The 23,069-nt window shown below is 44.2% G+C and overlaps 1 protein-coding gene across 5 annotated transcripts in view; it reads left to right on the top strand.

The window, feature by feature from the left end:
* SLC4A4 (solute carrier family 4 member 4) overlaps positions 1-23,069 on the top strand; it is a 235,620-nt gene that overhangs the window by 159,376 nt on the left and 53,175 nt on the right. For all 5 annotated transcript variants that reach the window (XM_074867030.1, XM_074867031.1, XM_074867029.1 and 2 more), the window contains 2 exons: positions 442-518; positions 18,537-18,694. In XM_074867030.1, coding sequence (XP_074723131.1) covers positions 442-518; positions 18,537-18,694 — 235 coding nt within the window. The remainder of the gene's footprint in view (positions 1-441; positions 519-18,536; positions 18,695-23,069) is intronic.

The following is a 23,069-nucleotide window of genomic DNA, read 5'->3' as shown; positions in this document are numbered from 1 at the left end:
GATACTGAGGAGCGTAGGGCAGATGCCACCTATGTAGGAGAGCTAAGGCGAGGGGTCTGCAGGTCGGAGTGACCACGAGGGTCCCAGCTCTGTTGAGGGCTGGGTTTGTGACTGGGTCCTGGGTGACCCAGCAGCATCAGTGTCAGCAGCTTGTTGCTGCTTTGCTTGCTTTTTCTCCCACAGGCAGGAATTATGGAAAGTCCTTAGACTCTTTTGCTGTCCTAAGAGCCATGAGAATGCTGAGGGTCAGAGATGAAGAAGCATTACCATCTTAATATCCCACGTGCCATGTAAAGTCACAGAATGCAGCCTGTCAGGGTCTTAAATTCCCCACATCAACTTCCACTGTGCAAGGAAAGGTGTTGCTGTAGCCTGAGCCTCTGTGTTCTGCTGACTGGATCAAAACCGGTGCTTTAATTGGTGTTGACATTGTTCTTACAGGCAGCCCAGCCATGACTCACAGAAACCTGACTTCCACCAGTCTGAATGACATCTCTGACAAGCCTGAGAAAGATCAGGTAAGCTTCAGGTTCAGACTTCACTTGGTGATGTGTATGGAGCTGGATGTTGGGGAAAGAGACTTGGTACTGTAAAACTGAAGCAGAAGAGGAGGGTGAACAAGGTGAGTAGAGTATTTCCAAGTCCTATGACTGGATTCTCCACTTTTTAAGCACCAGCCCTTGAAAACAGCACGTTAAACTCTTCCAAGGCCTGAACCAAGTGACACCACGTATGTGGCATCTTGCTGATACCCATGAGAAAGGAGGGAAAATACCCAGATATTGATGTGTTTTGGAACCTCTTCCTGCTGAGAAGAGGGTCTTCAGGGGTTACAGCAAAGGTCTGTGCAGGAGATAAGGTCCTGCAGCACTCCAGGGCATGTGTTCAGGAGGGCCATGGGGTAGATCAGGAGCATTCAGGGGAATATGTCCCGGTTGTGGCAACTGGTGGAATAGAAGATGCTACCTCACCCTGTGCAACTGCAACGCTTCAGAAAGGCAGCAGTGCTAGCAGGTAATCACGAAAGAACAACTCCAAAATGGAGATGAATAACAAAGTTAAAATTGGCCTTTAGCACCAAATCTCCACGAATATGACCGTTTTCTTAGACAAGGGTAATGTTTGCGGTATCTCATATGGACTGTCTTTGTGTGTGTTCTCATCCTTTTTGAGAGTTGAAGAGTCTGAGGGGTAAGAGTGAGTTTATTTCAACTCTTAGAAAACTGTTGTCTGAATAAGGTCTCTGTGCAAATTTCAAAAAACCTTTGTCTTGGTTGAAAAAGTGGGTTATTCTCCAAAGCATGACTGTTTCTTTCGGAGAATCTTTTTTTTTTTCATGTCTTTCAGCGTTCTCTAGTTCCATGGTTATTCTGAATGCAAATGAGAGTTACTTTGGAAAATTATTTGGGTAATGCAGTAATGCTGGCCAACTGAGAATGACTCTAGTCCTTCAAATGATGGCTGGTTGCAATCTTCTGTAAGTGCAGCTCTGCCTTAAAGGGACACAGCAACAGAACCACTGTAGAAAAGTGAGTTCAGAGTACTTAAATATTCAAAAAATAAATATACTTTCATGGAAAAAGAAGGGGAGCAATGTGTTTTGCCTTGACCTCAGTGTCATTCAGAGTTGTAGCATAGATTTATATTGGTTGGTTGGTTCTGCAAAATAACTGTTCCCTTTCATATATGCAGCCACACCTGGGGAGAAAGTAGGATTGTAAAATAGCTTTTTTTCATTGGGAAGACTGCTATGTTTTATATTTTTAATGACTTATAATTGGGGTCTTGTAGATAGACTAGCAGAAAACTGGGTCTGAATGTTGCAGCAGGCTTCGTAGATCTCAGTAGTACAAATAGTCTCAGTTGCCCCTCCTGCTGAAATGTCTCTGGACACATACAGATAATAGACTTTTTGTGTAGAATTGTGTGTAAAAATAGATGTTTTGGTAGTACTAATAGTGAAATCCGTTAATCAGTCCAGTTTGGTAGCGCGCTCCAAAGTTTTTAGCTTTCAATGTAGATAATGCCTGACTGTTTGTAGTGAAAACCATTGCTTGAAAACTAAGTAGTTCCAAAAAGCGGCTTAGTTAATTAGCCTGTGTCCTGCTGATGAACTTTGCACAATGGAACCCTTGTACTGTATGCCTTTCGAAGCTGGCCTGAGAAATCACCTTAGATCTTAATTTTCGTTACTGATTGACTGAAGCTCCAGTCTTGATAAAGTTTGTGAAATTGTGGTGATGGCTGGCAACTTTCTGGAGCAGAACTTAGACCAGGGAATAATCCATCATGTTACGACAGCAGGAGCTGGAAAGAGAACAGATTTTCTTGCTTTGACGGCAGAGTGACTGGCTTTCATTATTTTGGTATCCTGTCTGGAAGCTTGACAGTTAATGAGGCCATATAGTGGGGTACAAGTCTGCTGGAGGAACAGGCTATTCCAATTTTTATTTATTTGTGTGTGTATAAGAACTGCGACAGGTTGAAGTCAATTTATAACAGTTGCTTGAAGCAGGACTGGGTCCTAAGCTTTTTCATCGATCGCTATTTTTGCAAAGATAAAGGAGAGTATTGTGTGCCTGTGTTTTAAAGAAAGAAAGGCTTTGAACAAACTTCTGTTTACCTTCAGTAACTTTCCTGCCTAGCTACATCCTTAATTTCCAGCCCTGCAACCTTTAATGCTAATTGGAATGCTGGAATTAACAGTGTAGCAATATTATAGCCAGAATACTACTTTAATCTGTGTTTCAGTAGGTTCTTACTGAGCAGAAAGACACCTAAGTAAAATTAGGGGTTCAGGATGCTCTCTCTTCAAACTCTGAAATGTACTCATCAGAAGATTTTACCCTTCTTTTTCTTTCTGTCTCTATCTCTTTCTCTTCATGGAACAGTGCTGGTGGCCAGTGCTTTATAGTTGCAGTATGGCTTCAAGCCCTCCCTTTTTTAGCTTGGCAGGGCAGGTTTTGTGATTGTCACCCACATGACAACATGAAGAGGGACACAGGACTGTACCTGAGGACAGCTCTTCTCCTGCACACTCATCTAGCTGGAAGCAGCTGTAACATTTTGAAGCAGCCATACCTTCCAGTACTTTCAACCTACCTGGGAAAGTCGTCTTACCCAACTACCGGCCTCCAACACCAGTGATATTTAACTTTCTCCATCCTGAGATGCTCTGTCTCTGCTAAGCAACAGTTCCCTTGCATACTTTTGGAAAAAGAGGCAGGTCCTGAGCATCCATCTGTGGCTTCCCTGCTCCTTTCCCCTGGATGTTATAAGGTCCAAGTTGAAAACTGGTGTCTCCCATTGTATGACACTGATAATTCTTCATTTGGTATCATTCTCCATGGAGCCAAACGAGGAGGAGATCTCTTGGCATACTGCATTTGCCTGACCACTAGTGAGTACTGAATTTTTTCATTCAATTCCATGTTCACAACAACTGGTGGTTTCCAGGGATGGCCTCTGAGGGTAGAGGCATCAAAACAAGCCTGGAGAAGGTCAGAAGAGGATGTTCTAGGCAGAGGAAGCTCTTTGCAGAAGAGTGGCATGTGTTGGTGTGTTACCTAATACACTTGGCCACTTCTCTCTCCTTGTGGAGCTGGCCTTTCAGTGGCAGCAGTGCTTGAGCGAGGTCAAGCTTGGGTTGTGGTTGGTTTTTTAGATAATTCAGTTAAGGAGGCAGTAAGCAGCTGGGACCTCAGCTACAAAGGCAAAAGCCCAGATTGATCCCTCCAAACATAGGCACTTCTTTGAGGTGCCTGTTGTTGAGCCTGGTCTCCTGAGTTTATTTTTCAGTCCCTGCAGAGAGCTGCAATTGCAGAGTCAATTCAGGTTTCAGGTGGGCTGGTTGCCTCACTACCTGCAGAAGAAGCCCTGCTAACATAGACAGCTCTGAAACAGGCTTAAGCTAGGACAGATGCATTTATGCTTTCATACATCTGTGCCGTGGCAGCACCTGGGTGAGGTGGGTGCTTCTGTCCCAGCAGGGCGGAGAGGTGTTCATATTGCTTGGGATCTGGCTGAGGGCACGACAGGGGAGTGTACTAGGGAGCACTGGGCATGCTTACGGTTTTGCTGAAGATCTGTCAGAGAATCTTCCTGGAGAATGCCCTCCCCAGGATTTGCAAGGGCCTCTTTTCTCCTGCCCTGCAGAGAAATTGGGAAAGATGCCAGTGTTCAAAGGCAAATGCATGATGGAGGTGGTCACAGTTGGATTGACCTCCTCCAGGGACAGAGGAACAGTAAGGAAGCAAGAGGAGTGAGAGAAGACAAGAACTCTCAACTTTCCTCTGACTGAAACCTCTGTATAACGAGGAGCTGGGCTTTGCTTCGCTACACAGATGGTGAGCCTGGTTAGATGTCCCGTTCAGCTCAGTGGCTTTCTCACAGATTGCAAAGCTGAGTTGAAGGACTGACAGCACTGAGGATAAGGGACAATATTTGCAGGGATCCCAAGACACACTGACACGAGTACAGCCAGTGATAATAACAAGAGATACAGTTTTATTAAAATCATAGATAGCACTCAGATTTACCTGTATTAAGTGCTGTGAGGTTGGTTCCTCTATCCTTACAGAAGGGATGGTTTTATGCTGACTTTGGATTTACTTTGATCTTGCTTCTGCTTTGTTTTTCTCATACTCTTTGCCTTCTTAATACACTTTTTAGAGTTAATCTTCTTACCGAGTAACTATTAAGCTCTTTCACAGAGAAAATGAACTTAGGATCCCTCTTGAAAAAGGCTGGATTCAGGAGAGGACAGAGGACACTCTGTCACTTTCCAAAGGACCAACCAAAGAAATGCTGCCCATTCCCCTCACTGTCAGGGCACAGAGCCATCAGCTAGAGGAAAAGGGTAAGAGACTCGCTGGCTAAAAGGCGAGGAAGGAGCAGAGACACACAGGCTGTACTCATGGATGGGAGTTTTCCAGAAGGTTCTCATTGGCCTTGCTCTCTACATATGCCCGGCCCTGGCACTAGTAATTTTATGACAGCATATTGTTTTAAAAATATATTTTTAATATTTATATTTTATATATAACTTTTTTCTGGATCTGTTTAACATCTTTGTCGGCGACATGGACAGTGGGATTGAACGCACCCTCAGCATGTTTCCTGGCTGCACCAAGCTGTGTGGTGTGGTCAACATGCTGGAGGGAAGGGATGCCATCCAGAAGGACCTTGACAGGCTTGAGAGGTGGGATTGTGCAAACCTCATGAAGTTCAACAAGCTCAGGTGCAAGGTCCTGAACGTGGGTCGAGGCAATTCCAGCACAAATACAGGCTGGGCCATGAGTGCATTGAGAGCAGCCCTGCGGAGAAGGACTTGAGGGTATTGGTGGATGGAAAAGTGACTGTGAGCCAGCAATGTGTGCTCGCAGCCCAGAAAGCCAACCGTGTCCTGGGCTGCATCAAGAGAAGTGCGGCAGCAGGTCAAGGGAGGGGATTCTCCCCATCTACTCCACTCTCATGAGACCCCACCTGCAGTCCTGTGTCCAGCTCTGAGGCCCCCAACAGAAGGAGGACATGGACCTGATTGGGCAGGTCTAGAGGAGGCCATGAAGATGAATGGGGGCTGGAGCACCTCCCTTATGAGGACAGGCTGAGAGAGTTGGGGTTGTTCAGCCTGGAGAAGAGAAGGCTCTGGGGAGACCTTATAGCGGCCATCCAGTACTTAAAGGGGGCCTGCAGGAAAAATGGGGAGGGACTCTTTATTGGGGGTGTAGGGATAGAATGAGGGTTTTAAACTAAAAGAGGGTAGATTTAGATTAGATATGGGGAAGAAATTCTTGACTGTAAGGGTGGTGAGACACTGGCACAGGTTGCCCAGAGAAGTGGTAGATGCCTCCTCCCTGGAAGTGTTCCAGGCCAGGTTGGATGGGGCTTTGAGCAGCCTGGTGTAGTGGAACGTGTCCCTGCCCATGGCAGGGGAATTGGAACTAGGTGATCTTTAAGGTTCCTTCCAACCCAAACACTTCTGTGATCTCCTCCCAGCCCTGCCTGATGGGATGGCAGCACAAGGGCTGGCAGCTTGGAGCTCGGGCTGGAGGTACCAACCCAGTGCTGCAGCCAACCTGCTGCAGTATTTAGGACCTATGTGGTTGGTTTGTTCTTTGATAATATTAAGATCATTGCACTAATTTTTGCTGTTGTCCTCTGAAAGCAATTTCAGTGTACTGCTATTTGCTAAAAAACCCCAAACAAATCTTGCATAACTTAAATGTCTGTTTCTTTATTCTCTCTTTCCCCTCTGCCATAAAGTGTTTATGGATGTGTGATAAGCAGTTAGATTAGCAGCTTTAGCAAAGGAGAGGTTGCTTCATGGAAAATGGTGGAGTTAGAACATGTTCATTGGCTTTGTGTCATTCTCTCTCTGATGTTTGAGGCTGGATGAAATAATTTTTGCCATCAGAATAAGACTGTGTGAAACCATAAAATGATGCAGAAATCTGAAAGTGATAAAGTCCTGGGTTACTTGTAAGGTCGGGATGTCTGCTAAATTAAAAATGTCATCTTCTTCTTTTTCCCCTTTAATTTATGGAAAGCAAATGATTGTAAAGCTGAAACAAGAGGAAGGGCCAATTACCAAAATGCAGAGTTTTCAGAAAATCTTTAACTGCAGATTACTCATCACAAAAGTTGCATCAATAATATTGATTTGCATCTCATGTGCCTGCAACAGACAAACAGTGCTCCCCTACCCCAACCACATATAGCGGGGACTCTTGGTAGGCTGGTTGTCACAACTGGTGGTCTGTGGAAAGGGAAATTAATGGAATGGCAGTTTATTGTTGATTTTGGTAGTGCTGAGTCTCTTACAGTCAGTGGCAACACAGTGTGTGGACACTAAAGCTTTGCTGAAGCGGCTGTGCTGTCGGCACAGTGTTCATCAGCATAGAACAAATTGTAGAAAGCATCTGCAGGCAGCAGTGAGCCAGAATTGCTTGCAGATTGAGCATATGTATTTTCTCTGAGAGACCTTCAACCTTGATTTACTCTTATGTTGTTATTTCGGGGCACTGGGATCTGCTGATGATCACCAAAGTGTTATTTTGCTCGTCAGGTTCCCAGCTGAGCTCATAAAAAGCCATAACAGGATATTTAATGACGTCTACAAGAGGTGAAGGTTTGCAGGGGAAGAAGTGAGGAGGGGAAAGAAAGCTTTTATTCCCATTTTCACTGCCACGCTCAATAAACATTCTGTCTTGCAAGAGGTGTAACAACTGAAAAACAAAAAGGGGAGCTCCAAAGGAAGCCTTCCCTTTCTGCCTCCAGCCGGTGTGGGAAGCTTGCCCCGAAGCTTAAACAAAAGGGTTTTGATTTGTTCCTCCTGCTTCTCTCATATCTGTCAGCAGTGCTGAGCACCCCAACAGCTATGTGTGGTTAAGAGTGTATTATTTATGAATATTGAAATCAGGTAATTTGCATGAACCAGCTCCTCTCTGCCGTGAGAATGACAGCTTGAGTCATTGTCCTGTATTACACTGAGATTGCAAAAGAGACTGGTTCAGCATCCTGTGAGGGTCTTGCAAAAGGTGCCAGGGCCTTGACTCAAACCACCCTGATAATAAATAGCTTCAATAAAGGCCACGAAGTTTTGGTTTTGCTGTTTATCATGTTTTTGCTTTGGGCTTGTTTGACATTTTGGCACTTTATAAGGATAATTGGGGAAGAGGAGGTGCGTTCCCTTCCGTTGTATTTGTGTTGGCAGAACAGTGCTTCTGAGGTAGCAGTGCGGAGAAGTGATTTGCCTTCATTTGTCTTACTTTATGAGGTGTTGGCTGCAATTAAGGTACTGGTCATTTGCAGCAAGATAGAGAAGCAGAGGCAGTGGCACTTTTGGAGAATTTATTTTTCTTTTCTGTTTTCCAATTAATAGATCAGCATCCAGGCTTCCTACTCTCTCCAGGGCTCTGAGATCTTTTTTGCCAGATGCATCAGTGGTACCAGAGAAGTGTCTGAGAGACCAGGACTTCTCATGACAGGAGAATTCCTCCAGCTCTTGAAGGCTGAGCTGTTTGCTCAGGTTTTTCTCTAATACCATATTGAATAACACCAAACTGAAAGACCTAATGAAGGTTTCTTGAGCTGTCAAAAAAGACCAACTTACGGTTTACCTAATCTGGTCCACAGCAGAGATAGGTCTAGAAAAATCAGGTGCTTCTGGTGGGCTGTCCAACAAACCCGAAGAAGATGAGAGGGATGTATGTGTATATGTACATGTAGATTGTTCAACCAGATAGAGTTAGAAAAGATCTAACACTTCTGCTGGTTTAGGTGCATCTTAGCCAAGTTATACACAGAATCATAAAATGTTTGGATTGGAAGGGACCTTAAAGATCATGTAGTTCCAACTCCCCTGCCATGGGCAGGGACATATACAACTCCTATATATTTAATGCAGATAAGCTTTTCTGATATATTTATGTCTCTCAGCCACTTCCTAGTTTGGATTGCTTGTCTGGACTCCTGCCAGCTTGCAAGTAGCCTTTTGTCAAGAAGGGTGCCCAGAACAGCGGTGTGGGGGTAAAGGGCTGGTCAGCAGCAGCAGTTCAGTCTGCTGGGGTTAGGTGAAGGCCTGCACAGGGTCATCCCAAACTTCACTCTTTGCTGGTGGTATCCCATGCTCCTGTCTGCTTTTCTTTTTCTTAAACGCTTATCTGCAGGTGAAAGGAATTGCCAGTGCAATTATGCTGTGCTGGCAGGTCCGCAGGGCAGACTTAGAGCCTGTACCAACTGGAACCACCTAATTGGGTGACGTGCTGATGAGGAGTGATCCTTTTGCTGGTATGAGCTGTGTACACCAAGAGATTAGGGAGTTTTTCCACACAGCCAACTGATATGGCTACACTGTCAAAACTTCCGTGTGTGGATTATGCCTACATCTGGAAGGTTGGCTTTGTGCTTCTGATCTCCTGGCTCTGCATCCATTCCTCTGCTGGTACAGATAACAATGGCTGCTTGCCTGGTGCTGCCTGGGTGTTTTGCTAGTGTTACTTTTCCATTTTCTCTTATTTTTAGTGCACATGAAGATACGATTTTCTGTGCGGTTTTCAGCTTTCTAGCCCATTTCAAACTACACTGCCACACTCTGGATTGTAGTTGCAGTATCTGAGTCACAAGTACTTCAGGTGAATGTTTATAAAAGTGTCCCCACATGATTAATCTGTGGAAATATTAGTGACGTTGCTTCTACTTAGTATTGCTTAAGCTGTGTTTGGGCTGAGCTCTCCTTTGACAATGTACCTTGGAGTTTCACTCTGCCTATCCCACGCAAGACATCTCAAACAGCACTGAGCCTGCAGTCACATCCCGTCTCTGTTCAAGCAGCCTTTTGGAGGATGAGGTTTTAATCCTCTTTGCAATGCCCAGGGGATAGTTTGTCATTTATGGTGTTAGAGCTGGGATTGTTAAGTTAGATCTTGATTCGTGTAGTCTTAATAATTTGAAAATATTTTAGATTGATTTTTCAGCTTTATCTGTGAATGAAAGTGATTGAGAAGAGTCAAGTACAGCCTTTATCAGCCCCTTTGTTGCTGTAGTGCAAGTGGACCGTAGGAAGCTGGGGAAGTTCCCGCTTCTGTCCTTCTTCCCGTGAGAAATCCTTTGGTCATGCTCTGCTAAAATGTCCTTGGCAACTCCGAATGGCTGAATGACTAGGACTCCTTTAATGCTCAAGATGTAAAATACAAGGGACATTTAAAGAAAATCTGTTTTATCAGGGACCTGTTATTACTGAGCTGATGCAATAGTATATAGAAAATTAATATATGTTGATATAAGGAGAGTTTACTGACCTGGCATTATCTCCACTGTCGAAGGGCTTCTGTATGGGACAAAAAACGGCTCTGAATGAATATCGTCAGTCAGAAAGAGGCACAAAACCCTTCTTATTTGTTGTGGTGTGTGCACTGTTTATTCAAACTGGTGTTTCCATATCAACAGGGAATCTGTGCCAAAGCCAGCTCTAAAGTTAAAAAAAGACATTGGCCTTGTTAAGAGAAACCCTCCTGCCTTTCCTGGGGGGGCCAATGGATGGGGAGGGCGCTGATGGGACCCCCCTGTTTGGAATGAAGTCCAGTGGCTAATGGTGGGAGTGTTTCACTGCTTTTCCTGTTTGAACGTCTCCTTATCTCCACAGTCACAAGCGGACATTCCTCATTTTCAGGTCTGTCAGCCTGGATGACCTACTTTCACTCCATGGAGCTCAAATGAAAATGACTGTCTTCCACTACAGATCACTGCCACCTTTCTGAAGGAAAGGAAGAGTCTCTAGGAAGTTCAGTTAACTGGAATTTTGTTTACTTTGGCCTTTTTTCTTGATGCAGAGAGCAGTTTTGCTTGCATCGTTTCTCCCTGCAGTGTATCAGCAGCGCACCTCTAAAGCATTCCTGGGTAATGGCATAGACAAAACACAGAGCATTGAAGGTATCACTTGAGGTGAGCGTTCATGGGATAGTTTATGGGAAGGTAATCTTAAACGTATATGTGAACGGATACAGAAAAACAGAGACAGAGTCAGATTCAAATTCCTGGGGGAATTAACTTTTCTTAAGTACAAAAGCTCTATGCATCTGTGCTCAAGTGTGGAACACCATGATGAAATATGATGCTGTGAGGAGGTGAGTCCACATACCCCTATGCAGAGTAAACAGAAGGTAGAGTGAATTTTTAAATGGCCTCTTCCCCCAGCCTTTGTTCATGCTCTCGGGCAGCCTGGTGCTGCCTTCCAGGCTGGAAGATCCCCTGTCCTGCACTTGGCTTTGATATAACAGGAATTTGAGGAACTGGATCCCTTTTTCCCTGTGATCAGGGACCGTTAAGCCTTCTTTTAGTTACACAAAGCACCGCTTATGCAGTTAGGCTTGTGATCTGTATGATCAGTGTTTATTCTGAGTGCTCAGGTTTTGCCATACTTTGAGGGGGAAAGAGCTGTATTTAGTGGATTTGAGTTTTGCTGCATGGTGAGCTAAGCAGGAGCTGGAACCTGCAGCTAAATCCTACCCTAACCTTCATGTGGCTTGCTCCCCTCCTTGTCATCCCCACATCAAGCACTGGCTGGTTTTAATAGTGCAATGCTGGAGGTTGTTGACTATAGTGAACTTAGAAATGGTATTTGGTAGAGTGAAAAAGAGCTGGTTGGAATGGACTCTCTGTTGGAGATGCTAAATATAATCTAGGGGTCTTCAGCCTGCAGAAGTGTGGCTTGGGGAGGAGGAGCAAGACTTGTAAAATGATGAAGGGCATAAAAAAGAAGAGGAAGGGTGGAACGTTTTCCCCACAGGATAGGATAGCCCTGGTAGCTTTGCTTTCCCAGAGTGGAACTGCCAAAAGCTGTCTTCCCGGGCTTTTAAGCAAAAGCCTGGAAACTATATTTTTGATATTTGCCAAATAGATAGCATTCTCTGTTTCTCATGCCAGTGGTGTTTGCTTTGGTCGCTCAGTTCCACTGACAATAGCAACTAAATGCTGCTAATGGGAAGGGGAATTCAGGTTTGCACTTCAGACCCTGCATGGCTGGAGGAAGGCGGCTTATAAAGTTAGTATCTGTTTATAGCTTCCTTAGGTGAAGTCAGTGCATGGCCCTTTCTTTCTGATTTTGTTTTATTAATATTATAAAGATTAGATGGAGATTATTTGCTATCTATGTAATGGCATTAGCCCTGAATAACATTTTTGTTTTATTTTTCGTTTTGCTGTAAGCATGTGGGGGCTTCCCTGCTGCAGACTCGGCAGATACTATCAAGCGAGGACAGTGGTGATATCCCATTAAGGCAGCTACTCTACCCATAGCAAAAAAGCTCAGACAGGTTATGGCCTCACACTTCATTGATAGGTTTTCTTTTGTCCCATCCCTCCTTTCACTTAGGACAAAAGCAAAAGCTTGTGTAAAATAGATGTAAGATGGCATACGAATGGGCTAGCTGTCCCCCATCTCAATTAGTCGGGACTGCTCTCCCCATGCATCTGGCATTTAAATCCAAGCAATGCTAATCAGGTGAGTAGCCAAAGCCAACAGGCATTGATGATTGTGCTTGGTGCACTGTGGTGTCCTGTGCAAAAGCCAAGGTAGTGATTGCTGCCCCATGGCACGCTGCAGAGCTCTGTCCCCGAAGAGCAACTGATTTCAAGCTTTCGTAGGCTTGTAACCTCAATTTCAAAGGAGGCTGTTCCTGTATGGGTGGTGTGTTTTACCTGAACTCCAGCTCATGCAGCCAGAGGTTTTTGTTTGGTAACTCTTCCTTAGGCTAGAGGTGATCAAATACAACTATGACACGTAAGGGCAAACCGATTCTTCCAAAGATCAGTGCCTGCATGTTCCTTACAGGCTCTTCTGCAAACCCTGGAGCATCGTTACAGCAATGTGACTAGCTGAAGGGCTTTTCTAGTTATAATTTTAGTGCTGTATCATGGGTTTTTGGTTAGCTTTGTGATTCTGATGCTTCAGCTAATGACTCATTTAATGGAGTTTCCACTTGCCTTGGGTATTCTCTTGCCCTGGACAAGCCTGCAAACTACTTCACAGAGTGTGCCAGGGGTCACAGGCAGGAGCCATGCGCTTATTCAGCCACGTGTTCCTTTTCATCTTCTCTTGCTCTTGGTTGTTGGGCAGCTATACTCTTGGTTGTGCTAGATGCTCCCAAAAGAAAGGAAGAAGCTTTCCATCCTTTACAAAATATTTGAGTGATTTAGGAAAAATCAGTCTGACTTGTTTTTTTTAGTATCTTGCCAGGAGGTCCAGGGCACATAACTTACCCAGGTGCTCTCTTGGCCCTGGTGGCTGTGGTTGCTCCTTCTTGCTTCCCAGGCCTGTGACCTGGCCTCTTGCCTTTCCTTTACATCTGCATTTCAGTCTGGAAATGGCAGTGGTTGGGAGCTGGCAGGGGAGGCAGCATCCATGCGAGGGCAAGGCAGACAGGTCTATAGCACAGTATTGTGCCCAAGAGCAAATGAGCAGATGCAATAAAAGCTGTGTGTACTTAGGAATTGCCTTCATTTCCGATAAAGCTTAAGTGATGCTGATGGTAACAGAATGTTAAAATACATTTAGGGACATAGTGATTTTTCAGGTTGCCATACCTTTTTGCAGGTATAGCATTGGAAATCTGTGACCTTTAACATAACATTAGTGGTTGGGTTGGGACAATGCTCAATTTAGCAGAGTACAGGGAAAGTGAATATAGTGCTTCCAGCTGCATGGCCCTGCCTCCCTCCCTGCCTCCCTCCCTGCCTCCCTCCCTGCTCTCAGGTGCTGCTGAGGACTCAAATCCTTTGAAGCTTCTTTGGGGAATAGTTCAAAATGGGTTGTAAGTGCTGACTGCACCCTTCCCATCATCTATCTGATAAATGATTTAAGAAAGTGGTGAGTGGTGCTGTAAAACTCATTTGGAGCAAAAATCACTATAATGATAGCTCTACAAAATTAGTCATGGTGTTTTGACTTGAGATCCTGCATGTCAGTTCTGGTTCAGAAAGGCACCAGGGTTTGGGCCAACACTGTGCTTGTTCAGCAACACACGTCAGCCTGCAACTAACATGTTTGGCAAAGTTGAACATTTATTCGGGATTTGCCACCTTCCTGATATCTTTTATCTCCAGTTTCCTGCAACACACTATTCATAGGAGAACTGGTAGCATTTCTACAGGCTTCCTCCACAGAGCTCCTTGATGCTTATTTAATATTTTCTCTGGTGGTAATCCTGACTGAAACATGCAAGAGTAGGATTGTTTCAGCAGTTTTCTTCCTGCTGAATCAATAATTCATGCCTTTTCATGAGACTTTTTCCATTTTTCTACTTCTTTGAGTTGCCTGGCAAAGCTTGTTACGGGTTCATAGCCCAGTTTAGTGTTACCCCCCATTGGTGTTTCTGGCAGTACATCCTCCCTTGCCATTCACCCTCAGCCAGACAAACACAGAGCATCTCCAAAGATCATTGAGGGTGGGGGGTGGCGGGTTGGAAACGAACTAAGGGCAGGATTTTTCAAAAGCCTTCGACTTCACATGAATTCTGCCACAGCTGAAGTTAGAAACAAAAGCCATCTTGGATCTGAGAATGCCCGGAAATTCCTCCCTGGCTGCAAAGACACAGCCTGAGTGCTAAGGCAGAGGGGTACATCTAAGATGGGAGCAGTTGTGCCCCCCACCAATGGGGCCAAGGCCTCAGGAGCTTTGCTGGTGCTATGAAGAAGGCTGGGGGTAAGAGCAGTGCTACTGCAGCAGGCTTGCTTGAGCTATAATTTAATAACCTAGCAGAAAGGCAATCCGGTGCCAGGCTAAAGAGATTTCCAGTGCCAGAAAGATACCAGAAAAGAGCCAGGAGAAGCTGATTTTTAAAACTCAGCTGCTGCTGCTGCAGTGTTGTCCCGTTATCAAATCAGAAGCAGTTGATGACTTTTCTCCATAGTTGGGCTTAGTTAATATTTTGTCAGCTAGTGGATGAATGTTGCAGAGCCCTGTGAGCCTGCTCATATCTGCTGTGGTACCATTACAGTACATAGGTGGAGAGATGAGAAGAATAATATTCAGTCTGTAAGGAACTATTTTTAGCATGAAGCTATAGCTACACTTTGGGAGAAGACGTATAAATGAGAGTAAGCCTTGCACATGGCTGATGAGAATGATGCTGGTCAGTAGATTTCTTCCGACACTCTGGTTTAATGGTGCTAAGCACAGAGTTGCACCTCAGATACCATTTGTATGCCCTGGGAAGGATTACTGGAAATTAATAAATACAGCTTTATAAGTTGTCTTCTAAGCTCGCTTTCCTGCAGTTTTGAGCACCACTGTTCAGTAACACAACAGATAGATGCTTTGCTGCGTTTTTAGAAGCACTGCTTATATTGTGACTGGAGTCCCAATGCTGCTTTCCTTGCTGGTGGATTCACTTTCTGTGGGCTCCTCCGGTGCTGCTCCCAGACTGAGGTTTTCACATTGATTGTGCAGTGAGCAGACAGCCCTCAGAAAGACCCAAGGCATCAGGAGCAGAATGTCTTGCTCTCTATGGTCTCCCTTTTCAAGTCAGAAGATGGTCCTATGCGTGTCCTGATGCAGGAACTGGGGTAGCTCTCTAGATGAAATGGACAAAGCTTATTTCCACTCTGCAGTGACAGGCTGCCTTAGGTGACACTATGTTGGGTGTAACACTTGGCAGTTCAGGTGTAATGGTGTTGGAGGAGGCAGGAGAGGCCATGCATACACGTTTATAGCCACAATTAAGAGTGGGCTTGCCATGAACGAAGAGTTAAATTCCAAATATGACAAAAAATATGTATATTCCCATGTGCTTTTCGTATTCATCAGGCAGCAAAAATTGATAGGAAATTCTACTGAATACTTATTTTTTTTAAAAATGATCCAATATAGTAAATAACTACATTGTTTTGCTTTGAGATAGGTAATTTTTTTAAAGTAAAAAATCAAGTTGTGTTGGTTTTCAAATAGACTAAAATCTAGATCTTAATTATGAGAAAACTTGAAGATGAGCAGTGCAATTGCACTGGTGTACGCTCATGGTGGCTTCACCAGCTCCCTTTGTCGTGTTTCTAGCATAGCTGTTGTCACTGTTACTGAAGAAGGCAGAGATGTAGGAAGAGAGTGAAAGAACACTGGAAAAAGCACCCCAACCTTAAAAAAGCTGAGATAACATCTCAGGCTTATGTTACTGGGAGAAAGGAGCAGTCAAAGATCATGAGAGTACAGAGAAATAAGGCTAGAAAGGCATGATGGGAAGGACATGTTGGAATAATCTGGATGGGTAAGAAAATCAGATTACTAGAGTGATCAGAAGGAAATTTTGGTGACCTAGTTGAATTTCTTTTGCTACAAAATATTTGCTGAAATGCGTGAGTTCTTCATATACTGTCATCTCTCTGTACATGGGTGCACTTCAGAAGAATCTGTCCCTTTCCAGCAATGATTTTGATCTTCTGTTCTCCTTCACCATCCTTAACAAAGGCAACCTGAGCCTTTGGGGATAAGCAGCTGATCAGAGCAAGCCTGCCAGCTGGTTTGGTTCCTTTTCCCAGGAGGTGTCTCTACCTCTTCAACAAAAGAGGTAGACATCTTTATGCTTTTATCCTTGTGCCACACACAGCTCAGCAGCACATGGGGCCTTGCTGCTGCCATAGCACCACATTGTATCTTAGTCCAAAAGTTAAGGGGGAAAAACCCCAAAACCCTGTTTCAAAGCATCAGCAGGTTTCTTAGGGTTTGCTCTTTTTTTTTGCTTTTGAACACAACTCTCTCAGGAAGATCAGAGGACAGACTGGTCATGAGAGAAAAGCTTCCCGTGAGTGTGGCAAAGGCTGTTTTGATGAGTCTTGCTTTAGCAGCCTAACAGAGGGGGTCATTTTGTGTCTCTTAGAGGTGCTTGGGGGAAAAATCCTCAACATGCTGCCTAGAAAAGGGGGGCTGAGGAGCAGCATCCTCCTCCACCACTGGGCATCTCACCTTTCTTCTCCTCCTGACAGCAGCCTTGACCCTGCTTGGGTGCACCTCTGCAACAGTGGGTCCTGTACCCATTAAGGGAAGACACTGAAGTGGTTTTTTCCCCCGACAGACAATCCTTGGCTCAGCAAAGTCTTGTTACAGAGAAGCTCTCCATTAACGAGCACCAGATTTCTGTGACAGGTTTTGCTGAGTGTGTCCCTAAAACTCGTGCGTCCGAGCATTTTATCATGTGCTTGTTCTTCCAAGGGATATGTTATCAAGTAGTGAACAGTTGGCAGCATCAGTTTAAAGTTTCAAAGGTTCTGTTGGGAAATTACCATACATGTTATTTTTTTCTTGTGCGTTTAAGGTATTCTAGTTCATAAATATTAAAACCACCAGTCAGTGTGTGCTTTGGGGCTTCTGAGAGCTTGTGGAGCCAGACTGCAGTGTGAGCTGCTGTGTGTTTTAGGTAGCTCTGCTGAAGTGGATTTCTTTGCCATGGGGCTACAATGATTTTTCAATAGATCAGGCAGAGTGATATATATGTATGTACTCCAGACGTTAGCAGTTCATTTACTTAAACTTCAGTGTGAGGTTCTTAAAATCTCTCTCTGACAGAAAGATATTAACTCAATAGAGGACAGAGTTGGCAGGGTAAAACATTGGCTGCAGTAACTTGATTATAAAGCAATAGATGTTTAATTGATGGTGGAAACATGAGAGTTCTTTTAGCTACACAGTAACTACCAACCGTGTTAGCTTCCTTTTGGTGGTGGGGTTTTACAGGTATTTGATGGAGGGCGGAATTTCTGTGTGCTGTCAGAGTAAAGGATGAAGACAGGCAATTATTGCTACCTGCCTGCTTGTTGACCATTTTTTAAAAAATGCCCTTACCCTCAATTTCCACACACATAGCTGTGTTGCTGTTTACAAATTACAGAAATTCATTGAGGGTAGATATGATTGTACTTCAAAGTAGTAGTTGGGTTTGGTATGGATACAGATAGAAACATACACCCTTCTCTTGCTTGGTATTTGTACTGAGGCTAACAGAGTGCTTGGAGCCTCGTCAGGAGGGGAACAGTTAACACAGACCCCCTGCGGTGAGCATCTGGAGGGGGTTCACTGTGTCACCCAACCCATCCTGGCTCAGGACCCATGCAGAGGCCCAGTGTGCTGCTCACAACCACCTTCTTCCTCATCTTCCCCTGACTCCCACCTTGGCTTCTCTGTCCAGGCCTGGTGCTTTTATTTTCCTCGGAAACCCTCTCTGATTTCTCTCTTCTTCATGGATGCCTCTTCTCACTTCACTTCTTCCCAAGGCTTTCTCTTCCTTCAGATCTTTGGGAGGTGAGGGATGTAGTAGCCATCCAGCATCATTCCGTAGAAGGATTGAGAAGGGGGTTTCTCCTGGGCAGAAGGTCTTTAATGATGGCACATGTTCCTCTGTCCCACTTCAGCCATGCCCTGCTCTGTGCTCTGAGGGCAGCAGCCTGCGGGAGGGCTGAGGGCTCAGGCAGTGATGGTGGGAAGCAGTAATGAGCCAGTCTCTCACCTGGACAGTTATTGCGACCATTAGTGTAGTTTCAAAACCAGGATGCCTACTACTTTTGCCCAGTGACTACTCATGTGCTGGCCTGCACAGGCAATGGGAACAATGGCTTTGGACCACCTCAAGCAAATTTTAGATTAAGGGAGAAGCCACAGGCTAGGAAACATACTCCTAAAAGTGTGTGCTAAGTTTAGTCTTTCTCTTGAAACTTGAAAAGAAATGCAGGTACGCAGCTCCTGGAGTCCATTGTTCAGGGTTAGTTTTCCTCAGGCCAGTCATTTCTGTAGCAGCGTATGGATGACCGGGCAACGAGGTGGGGCAGTGCTTCCTGAAACCCTGCCCATGTCTACTCGTCTTCCTCAGTGCTGCACACCTTTTTCTCCACAAAATAACATCATCTCAGGTCTGTAAACAGAAACAGAAGCAGCCAAAGATATGTGCTGACCAAGGAGGAAATGTGGATGAAAACTGGGTAAATTTGATTGCACATTCCTGTTTGCATGCGTAACAAGACTTGATTTTCTTTTCCTTCCTCTTTCCCTGCTGCAGCTGAAGAATAAATTCATGAAGAAATTGCCCCGTGATGCTGAGGCCTCCAATGTACTGGTGGGGGAGGTAGACTTCCTGGAGAGTCCTTTCATTGCCTTTGTCCGGCTGCAGCAGGCGGTCATGTTGGGTGCTCTGACTGAAGTCCCCGTACCTACCCGGTAAGAGAATTCAGTCCCCGGCCAGGGGACAGGAAATGGAAACTGCATTTCCACCTTATAAAATAAAAACACCAGGCCAGAGGAAGACATTCTCCACTGCTTTCCATCATGTGACATGCATAACTGTCGGGATTACTGATTTGAAGTAACAAAACTCACTGTAGCTGCTTAATAATTGTCAGGTCCTGAATTTGGTTGTAAGATATAAGCTGTAAAACACACAGACATTACACAAACACACTAACTTAACAACTTAGCAGTAAAGGGCATTATCAGTGTGAAATTTAGCTACTGGGCCTTTTTTTCCTGCCCCTTATGATTCTTCCCCAACACACGCTGAACATAGCTCAGATTCCCTCTGCATGTTTTTACAGTACATGTTCTTCCTCTTCAAAACTCACATTAGATGAAGGATGCAATTCTGGCCCCGCTGGGGGAAAAAAAAAAAAAAGTCAGGTAAAATGGGGCATACAATTCTGTTGGGGTGGTCACACTGTATGTTGCTTTGTAATGCATAATGGTTCAGAGAAAAATATCATGTAAATATTTTATTAATTCTGACTCATGTTGAAAATTAATCTGTCTCACAAATATGAATATCTTATGTTCTTAAATATTTGAATTCACTGCTTGAATATGCGTAACTATCTGTACAGTGAGTGTATATATCTAGCAGAATAGCAAAGCTAAAGTCCTGTTTGAATTCTCAGCAATATTACCCTTAGTTATACAAATTCATCTTGTTTATTGTGTAACGTAGTAGAGAAAAATTGTCAGTATAGATGTCCAGAACATCTGCTGTGTGTGAGCATTATGTAGTAGTGTATCTTTGCTTCATGTATACACAAACACCCCCATGAAGTGAGAACTGCAAAAATGGTTTGTATGAAAAGGTAATGCAGCTCCCTAAGAACGGAGCACAGCAGGGTTTCAGTGAGAGGGACAGGAGGGGCCCAGGGGGACAGTCTGCAGCTGGTTTGCAATATCCCCTTTTGTCTCGGCGGTGCTTTGTTCCTTGGCACTGCTGCACGCCTGGGCTCTGGCATGTTTTTGGTGTCAGCTTCCAAAGGGTTTACTTTGCATTTTGCTTCTAATTTGGGAGTTTGAATTGCACCTTTCACATCACTAATATGCAAATACATATTTTATGTGGATGGTTTCAAGGGCTTTCAATACAGAGTGAAAGTTGTGATTTGATTAATGCCTAGAGGGTTTGAGGTTGTATCAAGTAATATTTTGTGAAAAGAGACGTAGTATCATGACAAAAGCACAAGGCTAGTGCATTACTGATACTGTAACGAATCACAGCCATTCCATGGAATGAAAATATATGGTTGTTACAATCTGTACCTTATTTCCCTGTACAAAACAAAGGAAAAAGATGATCTAGTTTTGGTATTTGTTTAATTGCCTTCTAGTAATGCAGCAGTGTTTGTATTTCTTGGATTTTCATGAAGTGGCTCCTTACAATAACCATGTCAACAACTGTTTGCACACACTGGGTGTTCTGGTAGGAGTATGGGGAGATAAAAGTGGCTTAATTTTATAAAAGGTTATTCTTCATTCCTCAGCGTTACTGAGCTCTGTATACTTCAGTATTTCAGTTCGAAGTCTAATCCCACTTACTCTTTTATTTAAATACGTCTCTGAATGCTTTTCAGCAGATGCAAAATTAAGTATTGTTTGTTTTGATAGTGGGAGCCAGGAAGTTACATCTAGGATTGTTGAACGACCTCATTACTCAATAGCATTAATCAAGACAATATGTTCTTCCATGCCAACATCTTTTTCCAGGAAATAGTATTATCCATTTGCTGTCCTCCAAACCAAATGCTAGCCCTAATCAAAGCAGGGAGGCTCATTAGATGGCTTTCGTGAGTAATGAAGAGCTATTTGCAACGGCTGCATCCTGTGAAATTCAATCACGGAAATCCCATCAGGGCCCAGGCAAGCTATGATGGGGCGTCTCCTTGGCCAGCACAGAGTCTCAGCCATCCATGGTGACCCAGGTCTATCAAGTAACTGCAGCGTGACCTGCTTCTGTCTCCCTCTCTTTTGAAAGCAGCAGGTTGTTTCTGTGTGGGGCAGGCTGGGGGTGAAACACCCAGGTTTCAGCACAGGGCTGTGGACATGCTGGTCTCTAACACAGAGGGGAGGTGGCCTTTGCATGGCCATTTATTCCCTTGGTGACATGCACTTTTCTTTACTTAAATTTTTACTTAAACCAGCAAGATCTGATGAACTCTCTAAGAAAAGTTTCTCAGCAGGGTGTTTTCATACAGCATTAGTAATAAAAATCAGGGATCTGAAATGGGTATAGAGAGATCCCAGCCTTTCACTGTGTTGCATTTTCTTTTTACTGTTCAGACTGAAAAAACCTTTTAGGACTTTGGTTTTCTCGTGTTGAATTTAATTCCACAGTGCTATGAACTCCTCATTTTGTCAAGCTTAGCTACTGTGCTTGCGACATGGCTTGGGTATGGCTGCTTCTCCTCTGGACAATGCAATAGATGTAGCTTTTTATTTTCATAAAAGAAATGTGCAATCATGTGTTCAGGTATGCTGCATTAATGTAAAGTTGGTGGGGAGAAAAGATGAAGAATGAGCAAGGGAAAGATTTTTTTGGAGATAAGCTGTATAGACTTGCACAGTCTAACATGTAGTGCTGGGAAATTGCCTGTGTCTACAGGTCTCAAATGAAATGAAGTAACTTGCCCAAAGGTCACTTAAGAAGCATGTGGCAGAACCAGGAGTCAGGTTCTCCTCCCTTGCCTCCTAATGTAAGCTTTTAATTGCAGAGGCATCTTTTCTTCATATGTGAGGATGAAATGTGTGTCTTGTTCATTAATTACAACACTGAAGTGGTTTTCAGGGCTGCATCCTTTAGCAGCCTTTCCAGCAGAAGGAGTTGCTCTAGGAAGTAGGAGCTCTGGCATCAAAGGACTACCTTGGTCTGTATGCGTTCAGATGTTGGACACCATGTGAGAAGCCTGCAATGTTGGTACGTTGCCCAAAACTTGAAGGATGACCTGTGTGAAATAGAAGATGGACAAAGCACTCCTTTTGTTACTGCAATTTCAAGTTGTGCTGCTCTCATCAGCGGTCCAAGCCACAGACTCTTCTGGAAAAGTACATCAAGAGGTGTTCTTTCAGCCCTTGAGTCCATCAGTGTGAATCTTTATTGGGAATGCTAGATGCCTTGCAGGCATCTCACATGGTGTCCAAGAACAGAAGGACTCCCCCGCCTCTCTCTCAAAAATAAAAACATTTTCTTCAGGACCATACTGAGGGTCCTTTGTATAGGTGCCTTTAACCCTTATGGATTTGCTGCTCTTGTTTCAGATTTAAGAGATAGGCATGGATGAGCAGGCTGAACTTGAATCTTGTTGTAGTTGCTGTTCCTCTTTTTTTATTTCGGGGGCAGGACACGGAATGACCTTGTTTCCTGCACTGATGGTCGGCTTGCAAAGAAGCCATGGTGATGCTTGGTCCTGGGACAGTTTTCGCCATGACCCTTACCCTGTAAGGGAACTTGATAGTCACGAACATTACTAATTTCTTGCAGGATGTCCCAAATCGATGGCAAAATACTAGTGCCCCACTGACTTTGGAGCCTGTCCGTGTTGTATTCACTTCCACCTCCTAAGTGTGCTCTTCATGTGATTTCATGGAGATTTTAAGCCAAATTTCTCAGAAACACAGCACATAAAACCTTGTTGCCTCCTTGGGAAAACTAGATTGAAATTCTGCCCCACAGTCTTTGGTGTCACCAAGGTCCAGGAGGGTTGTGTTTGCTCCTAGCAGGTTGTTAGGTCCATAACCCCAAGTTCCTGGGCTTGTGCGCAGTATTGCTGTGGTGCCACGTTTAGATCTTCTAGGTTCATTGTCTGGGTCTGCCATGCATTGGCCAGGACATGTTTGTCCATTTTGAGTTGGAATTACTCATCTGTGAGAATGAATTTTTTCATGTTGGGTTTGGTGGCATAATCCATGTGATTAAAAGGTGAATCATACATAATCGGTGGTCATCATCTGCTTAAGAAGGATAAAGCGTGCAAAAATGACAGAACAGTGCTTTAGGTAAAACAGTGTAATAAATTACTGAGTTTCTGGCTTGTTATCAGCTTGGAAGCAAAGGATTTTGAGTGCTTTGACTGTGCTGAGTGTCCTGGGTGTGAGGGCTGTCAGCCCTGTCTGTAAGCTGTTGCCCAGAGCATTTGAGAGGAACATTGAATTTTGTTACTACTTCAGAGAGACTTTGAGCTAAGTGATACAATGTGAAACCTCACATTCTCTGCCTTGAAGCATCCTTAGCAATGTTATGTATTAGAAATGTGGGTTTGGTAACTCAGCATGTGTTGTGTGCACAGGGAGG

Source organism: Strix uralensis, chromosome 4 (genome assembly GCF_047716275.1).
Source record: "Strix uralensis isolate ZFMK-TIS-50842 chromosome 4, bStrUra1, whole genome shotgun sequence".
Classification (NCBI taxonomy): domain Eukaryota; kingdom Metazoa; phylum Chordata; class Aves; order Strigiformes; family Strigidae; genus Strix; species Strix uralensis.
Note: the sequence above shows the minus strand (reverse complement) of the source record. Positions and strands in the feature narration are given on the sequence as shown.